This window comes from Paecilomyces variotii (genome assembly GCF_004022145.1).
Source record: "Paecilomyces variotii strain CBS 101075 chromosome Unknown C8Q69scaffold_8, whole genome shotgun sequence".
In the NCBI taxonomy this organism is placed as follows: Eukaryota; Fungi; Ascomycota; class Eurotiomycetes; order Eurotiales; family Thermoascaceae; genus Paecilomyces; species Paecilomyces variotii.
The window spans coordinates 551,794-571,233 of record NW_021167147.1 but is presented as its reverse complement, the minus strand read 5'-3'; the positions used below and the strand labels follow the sequence as shown (position 1 = coordinate 571,233).

The 19,440-nt window shown below is 48.4% G+C and overlaps 3 protein-coding genes across 3 annotated transcripts; 2 read left to right on the top strand and 1 right to left on the bottom strand.

The window, feature by feature from the left end:
- Positions 1–921: 921 nt before the first annotated feature.
- Positions 922–3,395, bottom strand: C8Q69DRAFT_313807 (hypothetical protein). The gene is made up of 7 exons (XM_028627281.1): positions 2,869–3,395; positions 2,615–2,808; positions 2,400–2,564; positions 2,175–2,340; positions 2,053–2,121; positions 1,311–2,003; positions 922–1,229 (listed from the first exon to the last, which is right to left on the bottom strand). The coding sequence occupies exons 1-7, from the start codon at positions 3,161–3,163 to the stop codon at positions 988–990; spliced, it is 1,824 nt and encodes a 607-aa protein (XP_028483670.1). The 5' UTR covers positions 3,164–3,395; the 3' UTR covers positions 922–987.
- A 773-nt stretch (positions 3,396–4,168) lies between these two features.
- Positions 4,169–7,206, top strand: C8Q69DRAFT_313849 (FAD binding domain-containing protein). The gene is made up of 5 exons (XM_028627283.1): positions 4,169–4,599; positions 4,689–5,661; positions 5,722–5,744; positions 5,804–6,263; positions 6,341–7,206. Exons 1-5 carry the CDS (start codon positions 4,462–4,464, stop codon positions 6,733–6,735), a joined length of 1,989 nt encoding a protein of 662 aa, XP_028483669.1. The 5' UTR covers positions 4,169–4,461; the 3' UTR covers positions 6,736–7,206.
- A 1,926-nt stretch (positions 7,207–9,132) lies between these two features.
- Positions 9,133–12,410, top strand: C8Q69DRAFT_313834 (hypothetical protein). Its single transcript, XM_028627282.1, has 3 exons — positions 9,133–9,658; positions 9,714–9,789; positions 9,859–12,410. Exons 1-3 carry the CDS (start codon positions 9,349–9,351, stop codon positions 12,326–12,328), a joined length of 2,856 nt encoding a protein of 951 aa, XP_028483668.1. The 5' UTR covers positions 9,133–9,348; the 3' UTR covers positions 12,329–12,410.
- Positions 12,411–19,440: the final 7,030 nt, after the last annotated feature.

Sequence of the window (19,440 nt, the reverse complement as noted above, 5' to 3'; positions counted from 1 at the left end):
TGCCTCAAGTGAGCTAAGATCTACATCCATCATCACTCTATGCATGGAGCCGTCAATAATAATAATATGTTTATACATTATTATCTTCCATTCCGCGTCCCATATTAGTTATCCAAGTTACCAGGAACAAAATAACACACGACATACTGAAGAATCACTTACAACTCTGCCACTCCTCTCGGAATAATTAGGTAACAAATCCATTTTCTCTCCAAAGCAGTTTGTATAATTTGCTCGTCACATTATTATTCATTATTATCTTTAATAGTCTAGTCCACACTCCATGGCCTACTAGTAATTAGCAGACTATCTCTTTCCAGATCAGGACACCGAGTGGGCATACTTTTCTTCTCCGGTGAAGCAGAACTGGGGATCCAGCGCACTAGCAACGGCCGCTACCCAGCCAATTGATCTGGACATTTCTTGATTTTTTTTTTTTCTTCAACTCAAAGCCTCTAATTATATAATAATTCTCACGTAACTAGTTAACTAACTTAACTGTCGTAATTATCTACCGGTGGTTCGCTCGTTCTCCTAGAAAATTGAGCCTGGGGTATAGTTATAAACTACAGTTAATGAAAAACAAAGGTCCAATAAGTACTCCGCCGGTTCAGCAAAATCATAAAGTATTCGCATGTTTTACGTACTATGCATCATGCAGTAAACTCAGTAAACTCGCAACATCTAATCCTACCGAGGAAGAACTTTCTAACATGGCAAAACAAGACATATCATTAATTATGTCTTCTTCCGCGATTAAAGACAAGAAGATCCTCCGGCCTTCACCAATTACCGCAGATCAGTAATCGCCAAGTCGCGTACAGCTACCACTACTGCAGGCACGACAAGCGGTGATGGCGATAGATATATATATTAATGTTCTACATATATAAAGTGAACTGTTGAGCTGAAGACCAGCAAGGATATATGCAAGCGAAATTTGAATTTCGACGTGTTCATGAGATAGAACGAAAGCCAGCCATGAAATTAGTGGACGCCATTCGTCCCTAACACCCCATTCGTGTGTTCAACAGGGGCATCATCTTGGGCAACTGGTACTGGGAAATCAATCTTATCGTCGTCCAAGTAATCAACGTCAACGGTCTTATCTTTCTCGGCCTGCGTCCAACCATCGCCGATCCAACCGTTAGGGTTATTGTTGACGTATTGGTATTCAAAGTCCTCCCAGCGTGGATGAGCCAGGATCTTCATGGCATGTAGTGAGGATCCTGATGTAGACTGTCAGTAACCACATTATAAGAACAGTGCACTCTGTTATGTTACACGAGCGCCAAAGGGAAAAGAATTACCTGGCCACAAGGCATTGATTCGTCCGTCCTCGGTTCCACCTTTGTACCAGCTTCGACACTTATTGGCGAATACGGTCCGAGAGAAGTAATTATCGCAATACGTGGTGAAGCGCTCGACTGCTTCTCTTCGGGGAGTCATGGCTCGGATGTTGTCACGCTGCATCTTGGCGACACATTCTGTGAAGTAGTCTATCTCCTTTTCTATAACAAGTAGCAGACTGCCATCTCCTAATCCTGCATTTGGGCCCAAAGAGATAAAGTAGTTCGGGAAGTCATCCGTAGCCAAAGCAAGGTACGTCTCGGGGATTTTCTTCCACTTATCAGCAAGCGAGATGCCATTCCGTCCAACCATCGGAAAACGCGGGGTGAAGGTTGTGTCGAACCCTGTCGCGCACACCAGGACGTCTATGGGACGATGTTTTCCGTCCGCAGTGGTGATGCCGGTCTCATCAACCTTGACGATTTCTGAAGTTATGACGTCGACTTTATCGTCTGTAAGAGCCTCCAGGTAGCCAGGCCCAGGCGTGAGCCTGCGGCAGCCAGGAGGGAACGATGGCAGCATCTCGTCTAGAAGCTCTGGCTTCTTCGACAATCGTCGCTTCATATTCTGTAGAAAGGCCTCCCGGGCCCCGAGCTGCTCGGCCGTGCCATTTATTGTCACGCCATGGACGGATTGGAGTTCCAGCTCGATCTCTGAGAGCAAGTTAGCATGACCGTCATCACTAGAGCAATAGCAACTTACCTTTCCGAAATTTTTGATAGACTTCCGGTCTCTTCTTGAATGTCTCGATTTCTTCGGCAGTGAAAGAGACTATGTCGGTTGTTAGCAAACTAGGGGAATAGAGAACTTGCCATCGTGCTTACAATTCTCTAGATTGGAGCCTCTCTTGTCGATTTGGTCGCGCGCAAATGTTGGGGACACCCATGTTCTTCCGCGGATATAGTGATCGATGTGTGTCACATCGGGAAGCATAGCAGGAACAATTTGGATACCACTCGATCCATTGCCTATTACGGCCACTCTCTTCCCCTGTAACGATATTAGCGATTCATTCTGGGGGATATATCCTCATGATGAAATGAGATTACCTTATAATCGTAGCCCTCGTCCCACTTCGCACTGTGCATCAGCTTGCCTTTGAAATCATGCAACCCGGGAATCTTCGGCCATTTCCAGTCATTCAGAGCACCGGTGCCGGAAATAAGAACGTCACAGGAATCCCGCGTTCTGGACCCAGACTCGACGTCCTCGACCTATTGTTCATGAGCACTCAGGATCATCTCTAGGACGTGAGACAACCAACCTGAATTATCCATTTCGACTTTTCGTCGTCCCAACGCGCGTCCACCACTTTCTGTTTCAATTTGATGTACTTCATGCAGCCGTACTTTCGGGCAATGCCCTTCCAGTATCGGTGAATTTCCTTCGAAGATGCATAGAACTGCGACCATTCCACATTGGGTGCAAAAGTGGCTTGGTACGTATGTGCAGGAATATCTTCATACAGCACATAATGTCAATCCCTGAACATATTGAAAGACAAGCTGAGAAACATACCGCATGCACAACCGGGATACCTGTTTTCATACCAGGTGCCGCCAACATCAGCGTTCTTCTCATAGACACACAGGTCCAGATTTGGAATTCGCTGGGTCAGTCTGATGATGGACAAGATTCCTGAAATGCCTGCACCCATGACAATAACCCGCAAAGGTCGGTATTCATCAGCGGAACGATCTTCCAGAACCCATTTCTCTTCCGTCTCGAGAGTCTGAGGAGCTTCGTCGACTTTTGCGGGGGTACCATTCCGGGAGGCCCCAAAGAGGCTGGAGAGACGACGTATTGAAGGCATTACTTCACAGGGTGTCACAGATATCACTGAACTCGGTATGTTATGTTTCTGAACAAAAGTAATGGCTCTTTGAAAACACCATGGAGACAACGATGACAACCACAAGCGTGGCTATAACGGTATATAAATGTAACGCTTCAGCCCACTATTTCAGGTCCACCGTTTATCCTTTGTTAGCAAGATGGCGCCCATGTCGCTACTTGACGATCAGTAGTCTCAGTACTTAAATCAGCCACTCAACGCCCATTCTTGCTAGACAGGCCGAATACAATTGTCATGGCTTTCAACGATCAAAGACAGCAGCGGGAAATGCAGACATCTCGGGGAGGATGGCGGAGCTCAGTACGGTCATAGCCCTCCGCTAATTCCAATATTGAGTCTATAGCTTCCAACGAACACATCGTGGACTCCGGGATAACCCCCTTCACCGTTCTCAAACTTTCCTCAAGACCGATTTACCCCACAATGCGGAGATCTTGCTTTGCGGGGCTATTTTCGGGTCATCGAGAAATAATACCGGAAATAACCTCATTTCACGATTCCAGGCCTTTCTGCTTGTGTTGCTGCTTTATACTCGAGTGCGCATGTCAGGTAAACGGTCTGAAAAGGAAGCAAGAAGTAGCCGTCTGTGCCGGGGCGGCGTATTCTCCTTCACGTAAACCTCGTCCCACATACCCCAGAGAGAGACAGCACTGTTGTGGCCTCACTGACAATGGAGCAAAGTCGTCTCCTGTGGTGTTTCTTTCCATGTTAATACACGTCAGAAACGGGAAAGGAACAGATCCCACTAGTCGCAAGGAGCCGCCCACAGAACTAATGCACGGCGAAGGCAGATTCACAGGCACTCGGGAATTCCCCTAACCAACGATTGGCAACCAACTGCATCAGCCGAGGGAGCGCCAGCGAAACGAGCAAAAGCGGGGGATCTTCATCCTGCGTGAGTCGCTGACACAGCATTATTAAAGTCCAACAAATCGAAGGATTTTGGCGTTTCGGAGCAAAGTCGAGTCCCGTGACCGCCGTCTCTAGAAACACCGCGACGTGTGCGCATTCAAGATAACTAGTTAACTGGACAAGTCTGTTTCTAAGCAATTGATAATCTGGATAATAGCTCAACCCCCTTAGTTGTGGAGTCTGGAGAAATTAGGCTCGTAGACCGGGGTTCACATCAAAAGGGCGCCCCTCTGACATCTTAAAGTGAATCCAGAAAGTCGCAAGGCCGTACACTGTTGCCCAGTTGGCAGTCGAAACCGCGTGTTGAATAATTAAAGCACCATCTGTGAACTTCATCGCCAACAATGCCTCTGTTCACTGAGTATTCCTTTTCATCTCGCGAGTTGAGAGTTCTCCCTTCATTTGCCCCTCCATTGCCCCGCCTTTCGCCCAAGCCAGCATCAAAGGGCCAGCAAGAGAAGTATGAAGTCGTTATTTCCGGGGTAAGCAAACATGTGTACCCGTTTCTCGAACATGGCCAGAAAAAATTATGAAAATAGATTCTGCTCACGCTTTATGTGATGGATAACAGGCTGGTCCCGCCGGTTTGATGCTGAACTTGCTGCTTGCCCGGTATGGCCTTGACGATGACTCTCTCCTCTGTGTCGATTCGAAACCGGGTACCCTCAAGTCTGGACAGGCGGATGGACTTCAACCACGCACGCTCGAAGTTCTGAAGTCCCTGGGTCTCTCGGACGAGATCTTGTGCGAAGGATGTCAAATGTGGGAGGTCGCCTTCTGGAACCCGTCGGAGGACAAAGACAAGATCATTGAGAGGACGTCAATTGTACCGGATGTTGCGGTTCCTTCCAGATTCCCTCATGAGGTTACCATCCATCAAGGAAGGATTGAACGAATCTTGGAGACGGATTTGCTCCGATATTCCAAGCGAGGAGTGCAAAGGAACAGCAAGGTGGTCGACGTCCAGATCGACGAGAACGGTGACCCCGAGTACCCCGTCGTGGCAGAGATTGAGACCGAGGGACACCGCAGGACGGTGCGCTCGAAGTATCTGGTAGGAGCGGATGGAGCACATTCGGCCGTGCGACGAAGCATGGGTCTCAAGCTGGAAGGTGAATCGTCAGACCATATCTGGGGAGTGGTCGATCTGGTCGTGGACACCGATTTCCCAGATATCCGGAGACGCTGCGCCATCCATTCCCCAGCGGGGTCAGTGATGGTGATTCCGCGTGAGCGGATCGCAACCGGTGACTACTTGACTCGTCTCTATGTCCAGGTGGATGGTCTTGCGAAACCAGACAGTGATCAGACTCCTGTTGGAGACCTTGACCGGCAGAAAGAGGAAGCAAAAGCGCGAAGAAGCCAAGTGACCCTTGAAGGTATCTTTGAGCAAGCTGCGGAAGCCTTCAAGCCATATTACATCCGCCCCAAGGGCGAGAGTGCAGTCGACTGGTGGGCTGCATATCAGATCGGCCAGCGAGTTACAAACCAGTTCAGCGTGAAGGATTCGAAGGGCGTGAACAGAGTGTTCATTGCGGGAGATGGTTAGTACCGTCTGAGATATTTCTGTTCATGCGTCACTTGCTAATCAATACTCTATATAGCCTGTCATACACATAGTCCGAAGGTATGTCAATTAGAATGTCTTTAGAATCAAATTGACCTTGTGCTGACTCTCCTTTTCAGGCTGGACAAGGAATGAACGTGTCCATGATGGATTCCTACAACCTCGCATGGAAGCTTGCCTATGCCGTCAATGGCCTTACACCAGACTCCACTTCTGGCGACCCAGACCCTATACTCGACACATATCACACAGAGCGGCACACGGTCGCTCAGCAGCTCATTGAATTCGACAGGGCATTCTCTTCCATGTTCTCTGGTAAGATTGGTACAGCTGAAGGCGGTGTCAAAGCACTGTCCCACGATGAGTTTCTCGAAGTCTTCAGCACTGGCAACGGCTTCACCAGCGGCTGTGGAATTGAATACCCTGACAACGTGACCGTTGAGAAGACTCTGACGAAGGACGTCCGGAACCCCGTCAGTGGAACGGATTACTTAGGCGGATGCCTCCGACCTGGAAGGAGGCTACTGAATATCAAGCTGAAGAGACATGCGGACGGCTATCGTCGTGACCTGCAAGACGGTACGTACACACGCCTTATCTAAACATCTGCAAACATTCAGACTGGTATGAACTAACTCGCTCTTCGTCGATTCCAGACTTCCCTTCCACTGGTCGTTTCCGCCTTCTCGTACTGACATCGGACGACCTCCTCGATCCGCATGGCGAGTCCGCCAAAGCTCTTTCTGCTCTCAGCACCTCCATCATCTCCCGCAGTCCCTCGTCCCTGATCGAGCAGATCGTCATCCACCCCAAGCTTCCCCAGGCCGTTTTTGACTGGAAAGATATTCTTCCTGAGATAAAACTGCACTCGGAGATGCGATTCTACAGCGGCTTCGCCATCGATGATGCGTATGCCACCTATGGAATCGATCCCAAGAAGGGAGCCATTGTGGCAGTCAGGCCCGATGGTTACGTCGGTGCCATTGCAGCATTGGAGGATACTGAGCGAGTGAAGAATTACATTGGTCGCTGCGTGAGATTACTGTCTTAAAGCCCCATCTGAATTCTTTGAGCATATTATGCTTTTTTGGCGTTTGCATTGTAAATGATAACATAGAAGTTACCATATACGTACCATGAATCGATGGCCCACTAGATGATTGTGTCCAATCTGAACCGGCACAAAAGCAAACAGTATCTTGAAATCTTTAGCAGATCATACTAATCACTTGCTTGACTCTAGATCTGGGAAGAAGTCTACCGTATCGATCTCCTCGTTAGACAAGGATATGGTTCCTATGGATCTAGTAAGTTCTCTTCCATATCAAAGGACCTGCTGCAAACGGGTGATACAATGGTCACCGTGCATGCACTAGGTTTACAACATGGGATCTTCCTGATCGAGACAATTGAACTGTTTTTCTAGGACATGTTTCGATATGTTTGTTCAGCTAAGCACCAGTTTTTCATAGCCATCTAAACAGCGGAACTTAAAATTCCAGTACTAGATAGTTAGTAGACTACACGAGTAATTGAGAGGACACCGAGTTTCACACATGCTCCGGCAAGTTCGGCCTGCCTGGATTCAGGGGAATGTTATTGACCAAAACTTTTGAGTGCCTGGTACACTGTATCGCCGACTACTAGAACTGGTGTCCTAGCACTGCTATCTAGGCGTTTTGTCGAGGACGGAAGTGTCTGAAGCCGAGATCCGAATGAACTCTGGAGGCTAGATAGAGGCCTCGTGCCTCTAATGCTATTTAGTTTTTCCTCTTTTATGCAGACAGTTACGGAGTAGACTCAGAATGTCGATCTCATCCGACATCGATATGCTTTATATGAAAGATCAACGGCAATCTGCCGCCTGTGGTTATCGCACTTCTCACTGCTTTCCCTCTGATTGAACCCTGAAATCTCAGAACATCCGGCCGGATACTTGGACTTTTAAATGGTCAATAATAAAGGGTCGACGAGTATGTCGTAGCGAGTGCAATGTGCCTACCAACGGCGGTTCACCGTTTAAGAAGGGCTCTTCCAGAGCCTAGCATCCAGTTGACCTTTTCCATGGGCCTCGTCTCACGGTTTGAGCGCACTCGTACTCCATACCGAATGGGTTTCTGTGAGGGCCTGTCCGCGGAAAGCGAGACGTGTCGCAGCAGATCGAATTATCAGAAAGACATGGCCTCGAGTACGTTCATCCGGAGAAACCACAGACCAGTAGTGTGCTCTTCTAGCTATTTTTGTTATCGTTATTACATATTACCTCTCCATGGATTCCAGGGCCGCATCAGACAACAGTGCGGCGTAGAACGATTGATCATCCTCCTGAGATCGGTCGGCGATTGAAGGAAAACGCGAGGTTCGAGACCTGCACTAGAAGCTCAGTAGTCTCCGCAGGTTCCGGTTAGGAGCCACAATGGTCAGACGGTGTCGATAGCTCGAACGTAGTGCCCACTCAGCAAATTAATTAATGATCATCAGGGGAAGAAGAGAAGAGAAATCGGAACAGAAAATGTAGAGTAGGTTCTCGGTTTTTCTCTGTTGCAGCCAGGTCAGCAAGCTCTAATCTGATTCTCGTTGATACGAGAGGTTTCGTATGGATCGTGCCAGCTGTCAACGAAAGAATAAAGATGGTTAGATACGGTGCATCCTGGCGCCAAGCGAGAAAGTAAACACCATTAAGGTTGGCTGATCTCAAGCTTAGTTCGCTTCGGAAAACAGACCGACCAGACAACAATTTCTGTGCCTCTGGACTCCCTGGAGTATGACTGGCCAGGAGTCACTTTGTCCTTGGGTAACTCTCGGATTAGCCGCTTTCTAGTAAGACTATGGGCTTGTTGTGTTTTCTGGCCCCAGCATCCTGCGTAGAGGCGCAATGGCAATAATAATATGCCTGATGTCGACACCCCGGGGGATCGCCCACTCTCTGTGCAAGTCTTGCTGTCGCTGTGCTCACCTGCAGGATCTTCGTCGTATCTGATAAGCTGATACCGAATATCCCATCCTCCAAGTCTCACTATCGGAGACAAGAGAGCGGTCGGGCACCATCAGTGGGGCATCGACACCTAGTCGCCTTCTTTTGCTCTGCTGGTAAGCGTCAAGTCGTTCACTAAAATTCACTATTAGTACGGAGGTAAATACTGGCAGGTGAAGTGGAGGTGGTATCGGGCCGGAGCGCCGTTTGTCTCTCTTTTGAGTGTCTCTTCCACTGGTGAGCGGACAGCTTACCATGTGCTCCCATTCAAAAGACTACTAGCTGGCCCTGAACTGCCTTGTTGAAGCTTCCATCGCCCTGTTGTATCTGCAAGTCACCAGTGACAAGATCGCTCTGACGTGCTGAAGATCATCTCAAAAACTCCCCGCTGTGTTGTCACTGATAGCGGACAACCCGCTATATGCAGAACCGAACAAGACCCAAAAGGACGGCGGTCCTTATCATCTTCCTAGGGTTTCAAAGACAGTGAAGCGCAGGAGTGAAGCAGACACTGGACAACAATGTCTCTTGGAGTGTTGTGATAGAAAGCAGACATTGGTTTTATCTCGCAAATAGACAATATCCAGACCGCTTTCCGCTACACCCCGCACCAAGTCACACAAACGAAGCGACACACTCAGCGCAGCTGGAGCCTTGACGGCTCGCAGTTCTCTCATCACAGACTGAATCATGACCCGTTTACGAGTTTCCTTTTCGGCTTTATCATGGCGTTGGGTTCTGTTTTTCGTTGCCTTCATTTCTTTCGGTCAACTGTCGATAGCACAGCAACCTCAATATGTCACGGCGGTGGATGCAGAGGGCAACACTATCGAACTTCCTGTGAACAGGCGGCCTGCGTTATATACGCAGGATTTCGGTGATTGTCAAGGGAATTCCTTGATCAATGTGACCCGCTTCGACGGAGCATTCTATAAGGACAATATGACGGTAACCTTCAATTTCGAGGGCCAGACTTCAATCCCGCAAGACAACGTGATGCGTCAGTTTTTCAGGCATTCAATGGCGAAGTTTCAAGGGGACTGACATTGATGTAGTTTACATTGGTGTTTTCGCATATGGTGAAAGCAGACTGACCCTGACGTTTAACCCCTGCTCTGCCAACATCGCAAGGTCTGACATCCGCCTCTGTCTCCTCTTTCTAATCCAAAAAGGGCAATTGAGATTCTAACAAGCTTACAGTCTATGTCCCATGAATGCCAGTGTCCCAATCCAAGCCAATGGCATTATCCCAATTGGTGAAGCTCAGCTCTCCGTCATACCGTCAATAGCTTTCAGCATTCCTGATTTCGAAGGTCAGGCCATCTTACGGGTCTTCTCAAATTTGACTGAGTCGCAAATCGGCTGCTATTCCGCTGTATTAACGAACGGCGCTTCATTTGGACACCCGGCTGCCGTTGGCAGCACCCTGGGTGCTTTCACAGTGATAGCACTGGTCTCCTCGATTCTAGTGGCGATTTATGGCTCCGATGTTGGCTCGACGCGAAATCACTACGCACATTCGATCTCGATTCTGGTGGTCTTCGCTGTCTTCCACCATATCTACTTCACAGGTGCCTTGTCAATGAATTGGCCCAGTGTTCTTGTTGCTTTTTGGTCGAATTATGCGTGGGCAGCCGGATTCATATACGTCGAACAAATGCAGAACTCGATCAATCAGTTCCTTGGAAGCAATAAGGGTAATATCAGTGTCGTCGGTGCTGCAGCTGCCGGGACCACTGTGAGCGATGTGGGAGGTGGATACGACATCTCACAGATATACAAACGAGGACTAGGTCATGCATTGAGCAAGCGTGCGGATTCTAACGCTACGGATGTCTATCCTTGGCATGGCTCTCCAGTGAAACCAGGCCTACCACTGCCTGGAAACTTTTCTGGTTTTGCGGGCACTCTCGCAGAGGAAAATATCCCCGCATCGAATGCTTTCATGACCGGCCTGATCTGGTTCCTGATCTTGTTCGCCGGAGTCGCTGTAACAATTATCATGCTAAAATTGACCATCGAATTGCTGATTCGCTGCAAGCTTACCAAGACCGAGAGACTCTCATACTTTCGTAGTCACTGGCTGAGTTTCCTTGCAGCCGCTTTGCTGAGGACTGTCCTTATTGCTTTCTATATGATGATTTTCCTCGCATTATTCCAGTTCACGCTGGGCGGATCAGCAGGCGTCACCGCAGTCGCAGCCGTTGTATTCGCATTATTTCTGGGCGGTGTGTGGATTGCGGCAGGATACGCTTTCTACTATCGACTAAAGGCCGGGAAACTCATATCAGAGCCAGATAGACTATTGTTTAAGCGGAGGACAGTTCTGTGTTGTGTACCCTGGTGGAGTGTGCATCGCAAAAGCCAACTTGATGAGAAAGAGACACAGGTTTCTTTTTCAGGCTCGCTACCATGGTGGAGGATACACTTTTCTGCTGTGTCCGAAAAGTCTGTCCATGAAGATGAGGATTACCTGAAAAGATTCGGCTGGCTCTTTGCTCGTTTTCGGAGAACCAGATGGTTTTTCTTTGGAATATGGCTTCTGTATGAATTTGTGCGCGCTTGCTTCTTTGGTGCAGCTGCTGGCCACGCCATGACTCAGGTCTTTGGGAACCTTGCGGTCGAGTTCATTGCTCTCATCGCTATGATCTGGATGAGACCCTTCGAGGCAATTCGTCTCAATGCGATGATGGTGTACTTCCTTGGATTCAGCAAGGTCTCTACAGTGGCCCTATCCTCAGCATTTGATCCTCGATTCAATATTAGCCGCATCATCGCCACCGTCATTGGTATTGTCATCATTGTCATTCAGGGGGTGCTGACAATCTTTCTCCTTATCGCCATCGTCATGGGAGCTATCTCAAGCTACATATCCGTTACACGCTACAAGGAAAAGGAACAATTCAGACCACGAAGCTGGCTGCCGTTGCGGACAAAATATCTTAACCATGTCGAGAAAGCAGCTGCAGATCTACCTCCACCACCGCCGCCACCTCCACCAGTCGATGAAGGTCCAAAAGAACCCTCATTTAACGTGGGTATCGTGCACCGTGTTCCTAAGATCGAGGATGAGGACGAGGACAATATTGTACAAAAGCAGAGTCTGGATATGTCTCATGCATCTATGTCTGAGGATGATCAACGCGTTCCATCGAGAAATCATAGGCGGTCCATGTCGCTCCGGTCTCAGGTCAGCTACTCTAGTTTGCCATACGGTGCACGACCGTCGCGCGCAAGCTGGAGCAGTCGCGAATTTGAGCTGTGGACAGAAGATAATCGAACTGGGGAGGGTTGGAGCGACAGCAGGCATAGTCACAGTCAACCTACGGGCCGCAGTGCATCATGTCGTGGAAGGTCGAGCGATAGAGGAACACCACTCCCAGATACGGTGTCGACTTCGTCCAGAGGACCGAGCCGTACTACTAGTCCCAGGATCGTGTCGCCGGAGCCAGGCTTCATGAGGCGGTCGAGAAGTGTCTTGGACGATGTCGAAGAGGATGATTCTTACTACGAGACAGACGAAGTGCGAAGCCGAGAAGCATCCCCGAGTCATTTTGTCAGGAGATCGGAGGCCGATCTACCTGGAATAGCGGAAGAGCGACCTGAGGTTGTCGAGGACGAGCGTCCGTCGCATCAGACTGATGCTCTGCTGTCAACTTCGCCAGTCTAAGACAAGACCCATCGAGAGATCTAGCGAAATGCTATTATTATATTTCGAAGCCGATGTGATGGGGACTAACACGGGACAGCAACAATAGCCATCCCTCGGCCGTCGCGCCATGAAGGCGTAACGTAACAATCATCAGCGTCTGAAACTGGCATCATGCTTTCTAGATGAGCAAGAGACTTCTGCAGGAGAAAGAATATTCAACCCCCCCTATAATTACATTCAGCCATTGGCTGATCTCATCGCTGTTATCTTTTCTTTTTTTCAACGTTAGATCACAGGCAGATAGCTCCAGCACATACAGAGTACAGGATACCCACAAATTGTTTATAGAAAAATGAGATTTTATTCAAGAACCAGAGCCCAAGGAATCCCAAAGTCCAAGGATATCTGAGCATCACTTAATGTCATTGTCTAATAGAAGAAACGATTAACAGGGGCGCTAATCTGGCAAGTGCATGAATTACTGAGATTTGAGAAGAAAATGGTGCGGACATGGATGTGGCAAATATGTGGAAGACTCTTCCCATCAAAATATATACTTACACACTATCCATGTATCCATAAACCACAACGCCGACAAGTAATGGAAACGGCGTTTAAGAGGGCGATATTTTGTGTATGATAAAAACTCCCAGGTAGTAGTTACATTTCAAGTCTTCCCTCGAATAGATATGTCGAACATATCCAGTTTCCCTATATCGAGAACTGCGGTGGTTATTGTTTACTTCCCAACTACATAGTCTGTCCTCTAGAAGTATGCGCGCAGTTATTTACTTCACTTGCATTCTCCACTCCAAGAATAATAATTTAATTATTATGCAGTTGGTTCTTTATATAGTAAGGTTATTCCCAAATAGGGCACTAACACCGAGCATTAGATAAAAAGACGGGATGGTCGTCTCAGAACGAGAAAGAGATGAGATGATGCAAGCAATGAGGTGAATACCATGACCAACTTTTGAGGAAATAGTTGTACCATATACTTTCCGATTAAAGGGGGAAAGGATAACTCCGAGCACATATGCCGAAAGCCATTTTCTTTCAGGACCCCTGTCTCGGTTCGATACGTTAACCCGGTGATAGGTGAAGCTGTAGTACTCTTCCAACGGTCCTCGGCCGCCCTTAGTTTCGCCCCTGGTAACTATCTATGGGGTGGGAATAGCGCTGTACGGCGTGAGGCAGTGATGGTATTGTTGGGATATGCATGAGACAAATTCTTTACTCGATACTTAGTTGAATTCGACCGAGCTGAGACTATGTTTCAATCAATGCGAATACGTCGCTGAGCATATTATTGTTGACCTTTCGTAGTGGTTGAGTAAGCCAGGTTAAGGTGTCTCTGATTCTTCCGTACAAGGTTATTCCCTAGATTGATAAGAATGGTGACAACATGCTGAAACTCTGATATTCTTTAAGAGCGTAATACTGTGCTCACTACCTTTTTTGGGTGTTACAGGGATCTCTTGCTACTAAATTGACCTTGTTTGCGTTGTGCGGAATTTCCGACAATACCATGCGCGTGGAGAAGACCCTGGTAGTTTACCCTTCTTTTTCTTTCTGGATGTCTGCCGCGCGATTTTACTCTGCAGTCCTGATTGTATGTATCTATAGTCCATGTTGGAAACAAAGGCATCGGAGGCAGGATCTGCACCAACGTGTCTGTTAATGCGAGTCCCAAACACATTTGCCCATTCTCATTCTGCGAGGGTTACTCGAACTCACGGACGATTATCCTCTTCGGGGTGAGATCACTGGCCAGGGAACAGAAAGGGTTGTCGGGTTGAAGCGATCATTTTTTACCCCATGGAGACGGCTGGTCGATTCGACCCCGTCCCCCCCCGTCTTACATGCAAATGACTTGCAGCTGGCGAAACACGCTTACTGCTCTTACTGGGTTTTGGTCTCTGTATCTTTCCATGTCTCTCACGTGAGATATCATGGAGATCGTCTGGATGCTTCCCACTCATTCCAGTCGATCGTGCGGTCCGTCGTCAATCATCCACGAATAGGCTGCGCCTTCTACCAACGGTTTAGTCTCGCGGGTCGAAAGAGTAACTGGAAACTCTATTAATTCGCGAGTATATCTTTATTGGTCAAAGGGAAAGACGATCGTCCCTTGAAAGTTGACACGCCGCGGTGCGGGAGGGCGGCGGCCGGAGTCTTGGTCTGACCGAATGTATGTTATTGTTTCACCCGCATTGGAGCGGTCTGAAGGCTCTCGAAAAGGGTTTAGGAAGAAGAGGCATTATTATCAAAGAGCAGGTTTTATGCCGTTGCCGCTAAATTCCCACCGGTTCTGGGGAACTCTGGCTGCAATCTTAAGATCCCTTTTTTGGTGGCTTCTTGCTGATTGATCGTTATAGCACGGCCGGCATGGCATGGGACTGGGGAAGGTTGAGCAGGCAGATGAAACGACTAGCAGGGCTGGGCCAGTTGTCAACACAAGACGTCATGAGCCTCGAGGCTGTCGGCTGCACCTGCAGTGATCCTGGCTGCTAGTCACAGACGGTGGCACCCAAGAGACCGGATGCTGGATGGCGATCTGAGACCCCTATAACTAGCAGTCACTGCATGGGAATCCAAAGCCCTGCTGGAGATTACCTTCCCGCCCACCCAGGGTCTATCTAGTTATCTAGGGAGCGGAAAAGCCAAGCGGGATGATGTGATTCAGCATCGAGCAAGCAAGCATTGTTCTCCGTGAGATCTCTATGACGGAAAAGCAGGAAGATGACCACCGAATGAGGATCGGCAAACAAGCCCCCCATCCCAGAATTGATGCCGCGATATTAACTTAGCACCCGAGATCTAGAGCAGAGCATTCAGTCAAGAGTCAAGCAAGCGACTCGCGGTACTGAACGATTGTGGCTTACTACTACTACTGAGCACAGTCCTGCGCTTCTGTGACAGATGGAGGCCCTGTCGCAGCCATATTCAAAAGAGGCAGAGATGCTCCACCGTTAAGCCGTCTCAGGAGTCAGCAGCAGTAGTCCCGTAACTCGGTCATGAACTTCGCGCGAACACCGGGTACACAACCGACTTCTAAACGTGCGTTCGGGAATGCAATGAATGAAAAAGCGAATGGGAGCTCTTCGTGTCCCAACTCTATCATCTCTTGCTCATTTTTGTCACCTATGACTTGTCGGTCGGTCGTTAGTTACCTCTACCACTAGTCCCATCACTATACTGTAGATAGGCCATATCTCTCGTAAAGATACCTCTTTCCTGCATCTTACTGTATGCTACCGATTAGAGTTTTGAGGGTAAATAAGATCTGGTCTTCGGTATCAAAGAAAGCCATATCGACTTTGTCGCGCAGGTGTCACAGTCGTCGGCAAGTGCCTTTGTTCTGCTTACCGCGAATGTGCGTGAATCTAACCAAGACAGGTCTGATGCCCGGTGTTCCTACGCCACGAAATGGGAGCACAGACTGGGGTAAGTTGAAGGGATGAAGGTGGGCTGCGGCCCTTCTAGCACAGACCACGCGGTTAATAGATAATAATTAGATATGGAGATGGGCAAGAGGAAGGTTGAGATACAGAGAACCGTGCGCATTTGAAGGTGCAGAAGTTAGAACACCCACTAGGTTTACTATATTCGCGCGCTTGATACAGCGGGGAAAAAGCCTCACACCTTCCTATTATTATTATTATCAGACTACCAGAGACTCGCGGATCAAGACGAAGATCGGTAGTTAGAGTAATAAATTATTAATAATACTCCATACTCCGTACAAGAAAGATGAACAAGTATAAGGATCGTCAGCTGACCCGTGCCGTGGTCTTGTTTCTCAGGTCTGTGCACGGTGTACTGCTCTCAAGGACTGAGAAATGCCATCATCGATAAAAAAAAAAGTGATTGGTCTATTGTATTGTACAGTACATACAAAGTGGCTAGCATTTGTCTGTGGAAATCACAATATTGCAGTAAGTTCTTTGAACTGTGGATGCTCGGTGCCGTCCCTTTCCCTAGACCCGGGAGGGTTTCAGATTATTACCTACCACGCTGTAGGGGTACACTCTAACGTTACACCGTTACATGGAATCGAAGAGTTTAACCGTCAAGCGTGGAAGATATTGTTATTATTCCCAGGTGATGGGCATTGATGTACGCTGCAGAAGCGGAATGCACGGTACCTCGACCGTCGATCTCCAGCAAGACGGTCAACAGGTCGGAGGCACGGTCGTCCTCAAACTGCAACACGCGGCTTCCTTACGTATACTGGTAGATCTGAGATTATCAGTAGGATGCCATATCAATTCGAACATCGTCTCGAGCTTCTAGATCCAGGGAATCAGCTGAAGAACGCGCGTCTCGGGAGATCCGAAGCTATTGTCTCGTCGTTGTTGGTGATTCCAAAAGGCATCCTGTGCATTAATTCAAACATGCTAATGGATAGCAACAGCTCAAGTCTTAGCAATGTTTGTGCTTGTTGGGTTGGACCGAATGTCAAGTCGCGCACACTTGGATTGGTGGCTGCTTACCACGATCCTCAGTGTCACAGCTCTAAGCGGTTCTGAATGAATACTACCGAATCTTAGAAGTTCGTATCGTATTCAGCCTTTGCTTGCTTGTGTGCAGAACAGCAGGATCAGAGAGCATGTCCAAATTCACTGCATGATGAGATATTCCCGATAAGGCCCCGGGCACTTTGTTCAGAGTGCGCACTCACCATTCCCAGAACGGAAGGTGTGTTTCTCTAGATTTCTGTTGCGAATATCTATAGCAAAGGTGTTTTGTAGAGGGAATGCTCTAAGGGACCCAGTGAGATCCTTTGGAGGATCGAGGGCATAAAACAACTCCGTTCCCCGAGTCAAAGGACAGCTTGAACACAGTCAAAAATAAAAAAGGAACGAGCTGGCAGCTTCCATGTGACCTCCTGGTCTTGCCGATTACTGAAGGCGAGGCAGATACGGTGCAGGCTCGCGCAAGAAATCATGTCGTCGAGACTCGAGACTCGAGAGACAGAAACCGATCTAGCGAACCACTTGCTGTTGACAATAACTAGTAATACTCAATGATTGTATGATTGATGATCGACAATAGTGGACAACTCCCGCATGACTGGTCATACGTGGACATGCCTGGAGTACTTCTGTCATACTCATACACCGTAGGGATGCCGAAGTGGACTGACTAGTTAAACACAGGTTTCTCACAAAAATGAAGCTGAGAAGGAGGTCAGCAATCAGACAGGTACAGTGCCTGCATCTCAGCTCTCTCATATCTATCTATATCTTGGGTCTGAAATCGGACATCACGCCGTCATCCAAGATGCTCATATCCGTGGTTTATGTCCGATGCTAAACGCCGTACTATTGAGGTTCGAGGAATCAATTATTGGGAAATTATGGATTCCGCTAGGAGACAGGACAGTGAATGGTGATGGATCAGGAAGAGGCGCAGAGATGCATCGGCTTTGGTTCCCAAGAAGGAATGATTTGAATCGAACAACAAACCGCCACGTGAGGCGCAGTGAGCCCAGAACGCGTTTTGTCTTGTCTTGATTGGAATCAAGACACAAGACAGTTAGGACGACTTGAAACCTTATACCGCAAATAATGAGAGACGGACTGGACGAGAGCCCCAGCCCCAACCTCCCTACGCTGCTGCGGGATCGCCTGTAGCTTCAGGGGGTTGGCCCTCCAGGAGTCCAAACTAACGCCGTACGAGGTTTAGAGGCCGCCTCGGTCTGACGTCGCCGACATCGAGATTGTCCAACTCTCCATTTTTTTTCTCGATTCGGGTGTCCGAGCCAGCGGCCATGTTCTATCATCCATAGGAAGAGCCAGGAAAGCCAGGAAGAGCTGGCCTACAACAGAACGATTCCGTCTCACTGGATAACAATGTTGCCAGCAACAATTAGCCGAGACAAAAGAGCAGCAGGAAATCATCATCGGTTGGGTAGACCACTACCTCATCACTACAGATCTTCACAAAATACGAAGACGCTCACGGGGGATGAAACAAGGAAGCCTGCCACAAGAATTCCGGGTACAGGTGAAAGAGGGATGCCGACCATGTTTCCTCAAAGCTTCCGCACAGCTAACAGGTCGAAGTAGTAGATAGATACTAAAAATGTGCAGCACTGTCTACGCGTTCGACTTGAGTACATCTCTCGGTCAAAGTCCGTTCTTGAGTTCATGCCAACAGAAGTATGCAACGGTGATATCAAGCAACTTGGACGTTTGAAATGGTTGACGATCACCGCACATCATTTGCAGCCGTGTCAAGTTTATCTTTCTCTAGGCCGTTCGAGGCTCGAGTAGAAGACGCACTGGCCTCCGTAATTAAGCAATCTCCCCATCTGGGCCCCGCGACCCGCATCATACGCGCTTGAAAAAGGTGAAAAATACGCAGAACACGTATGATGCCGCGACGGGTGCGATGCGAAACTTTGACAGTAGCCATTATTTCTCATTTTCAATCGGCATCTGCTGACCCGGTGCCTGTTTAATGCCTCGTCGGTTGATTGACTGGCAGTAGGAATGTACGGTATCTACGAAGATCTGATAACTGGGACGGGGCATCATACGTATGTACAACACCAGCGCTGGTAGGCGGTTCTGAATACCCCTTTAGGATGAATATAGTTGACAGCTGCTTCGTCACACAGACTAAAACCAACCCGAAGGACCCTCAACAGACCCAAGATAGAGGAGTCTGTATTGTGCGAATGGAGACGAACGCGGCGATTGCAATTCGTGGCTGGTCCGAACCACAGGACCTCCTGAACTATCCGTACTTGTCGTTTATTGTGATTATTTTTACGCGCTCGAGCTAGATATCCTTTTCACAGTGGTGAGGAATAAAGTGACTCCGGTGGATCATAATAATGATGGTCACTGTCAGTTTGCATAAACACCCCTGAAAAAAATAGTGGTTTCTATTCTTGATGAAGTGCCGACGCTCCCTGATTCTTATGGTATGGAACACGGAGTGCCGTACTTCAAGACCATCATCGTCAGCATTCGGCCAAGTCCCGAAAAGGATCAGCCACAATCGTTAGGGATCATCAACCCCGTCGCGGGTCTCCGTGGATCGTGATGCCCAAGCCCCAGTACTCGGGACGGCCAACATGCGGATCACTGCGACTTTTTACCAACCCTGTGCTT

Bases quoted from the DNA above. Each gene is read 5' to 3' on its own strand.
- C8Q69DRAFT_313807 (XM_028627281.1), bottom strand. From the start codon at position 3,163: ATGCCTTCAATACGTCGTCTCTCCAGCCTCTTTGGGGCCTCCCGGAAT. The intron at 2,004-2,052 runs GTAAGTTGCTAT...ACTTGCTCTCAG, and splicing joins CTATCAAAAATTTCGGAAAG to AGATCGAGCTGGAACTCCAA. The intron at 1,230-1,310 runs GTAATTCTTTTC...AGTCTACATCAG, and splicing joins AATCAATGCCTTGTGGCCAG to GATCCTCACTACATGCCATG.
- C8Q69DRAFT_313849 (XM_028627283.1), top strand. From the start codon at position 4,462: ATGCCTCTGTTCACTGAGTATTCCTTTTCATCTCGCGAGTTGAGAGTT. The intron at 5,662-5,721 runs GTTAGTACCGTC...TACTCTATATAG, and splicing joins AGTGTTCATTGCGGGAGATG to CCTGTCATACACATAGTCCG. The intron at 6,264-6,340 runs GTACGTACACAC...CGTCGATTCCAG, and splicing joins TCGTCGTGACCTGCAAGACG to ACTTCCCTTCCACTGGTCGT.
- C8Q69DRAFT_313834 (XM_028627282.1), top strand. From the start codon at position 9,349: ATGACCCGTTTACGAGTTTCCTTTTCGGCTTTATCATGGCGTTGGGTT. The intron at 9,659-9,713 runs GTCAGTTTTTCA...ACATTGATGTAG, and splicing joins CCCGCAAGACAACGTGATGC to TTTACATTGGTGTTTTCGCA. The intron at 9,790-9,858 runs GTCTGACATCCG...ACAAGCTTACAG, and splicing joins TGCTCTGCCAACATCGCAAG to TCTATGTCCCATGAATGCCA.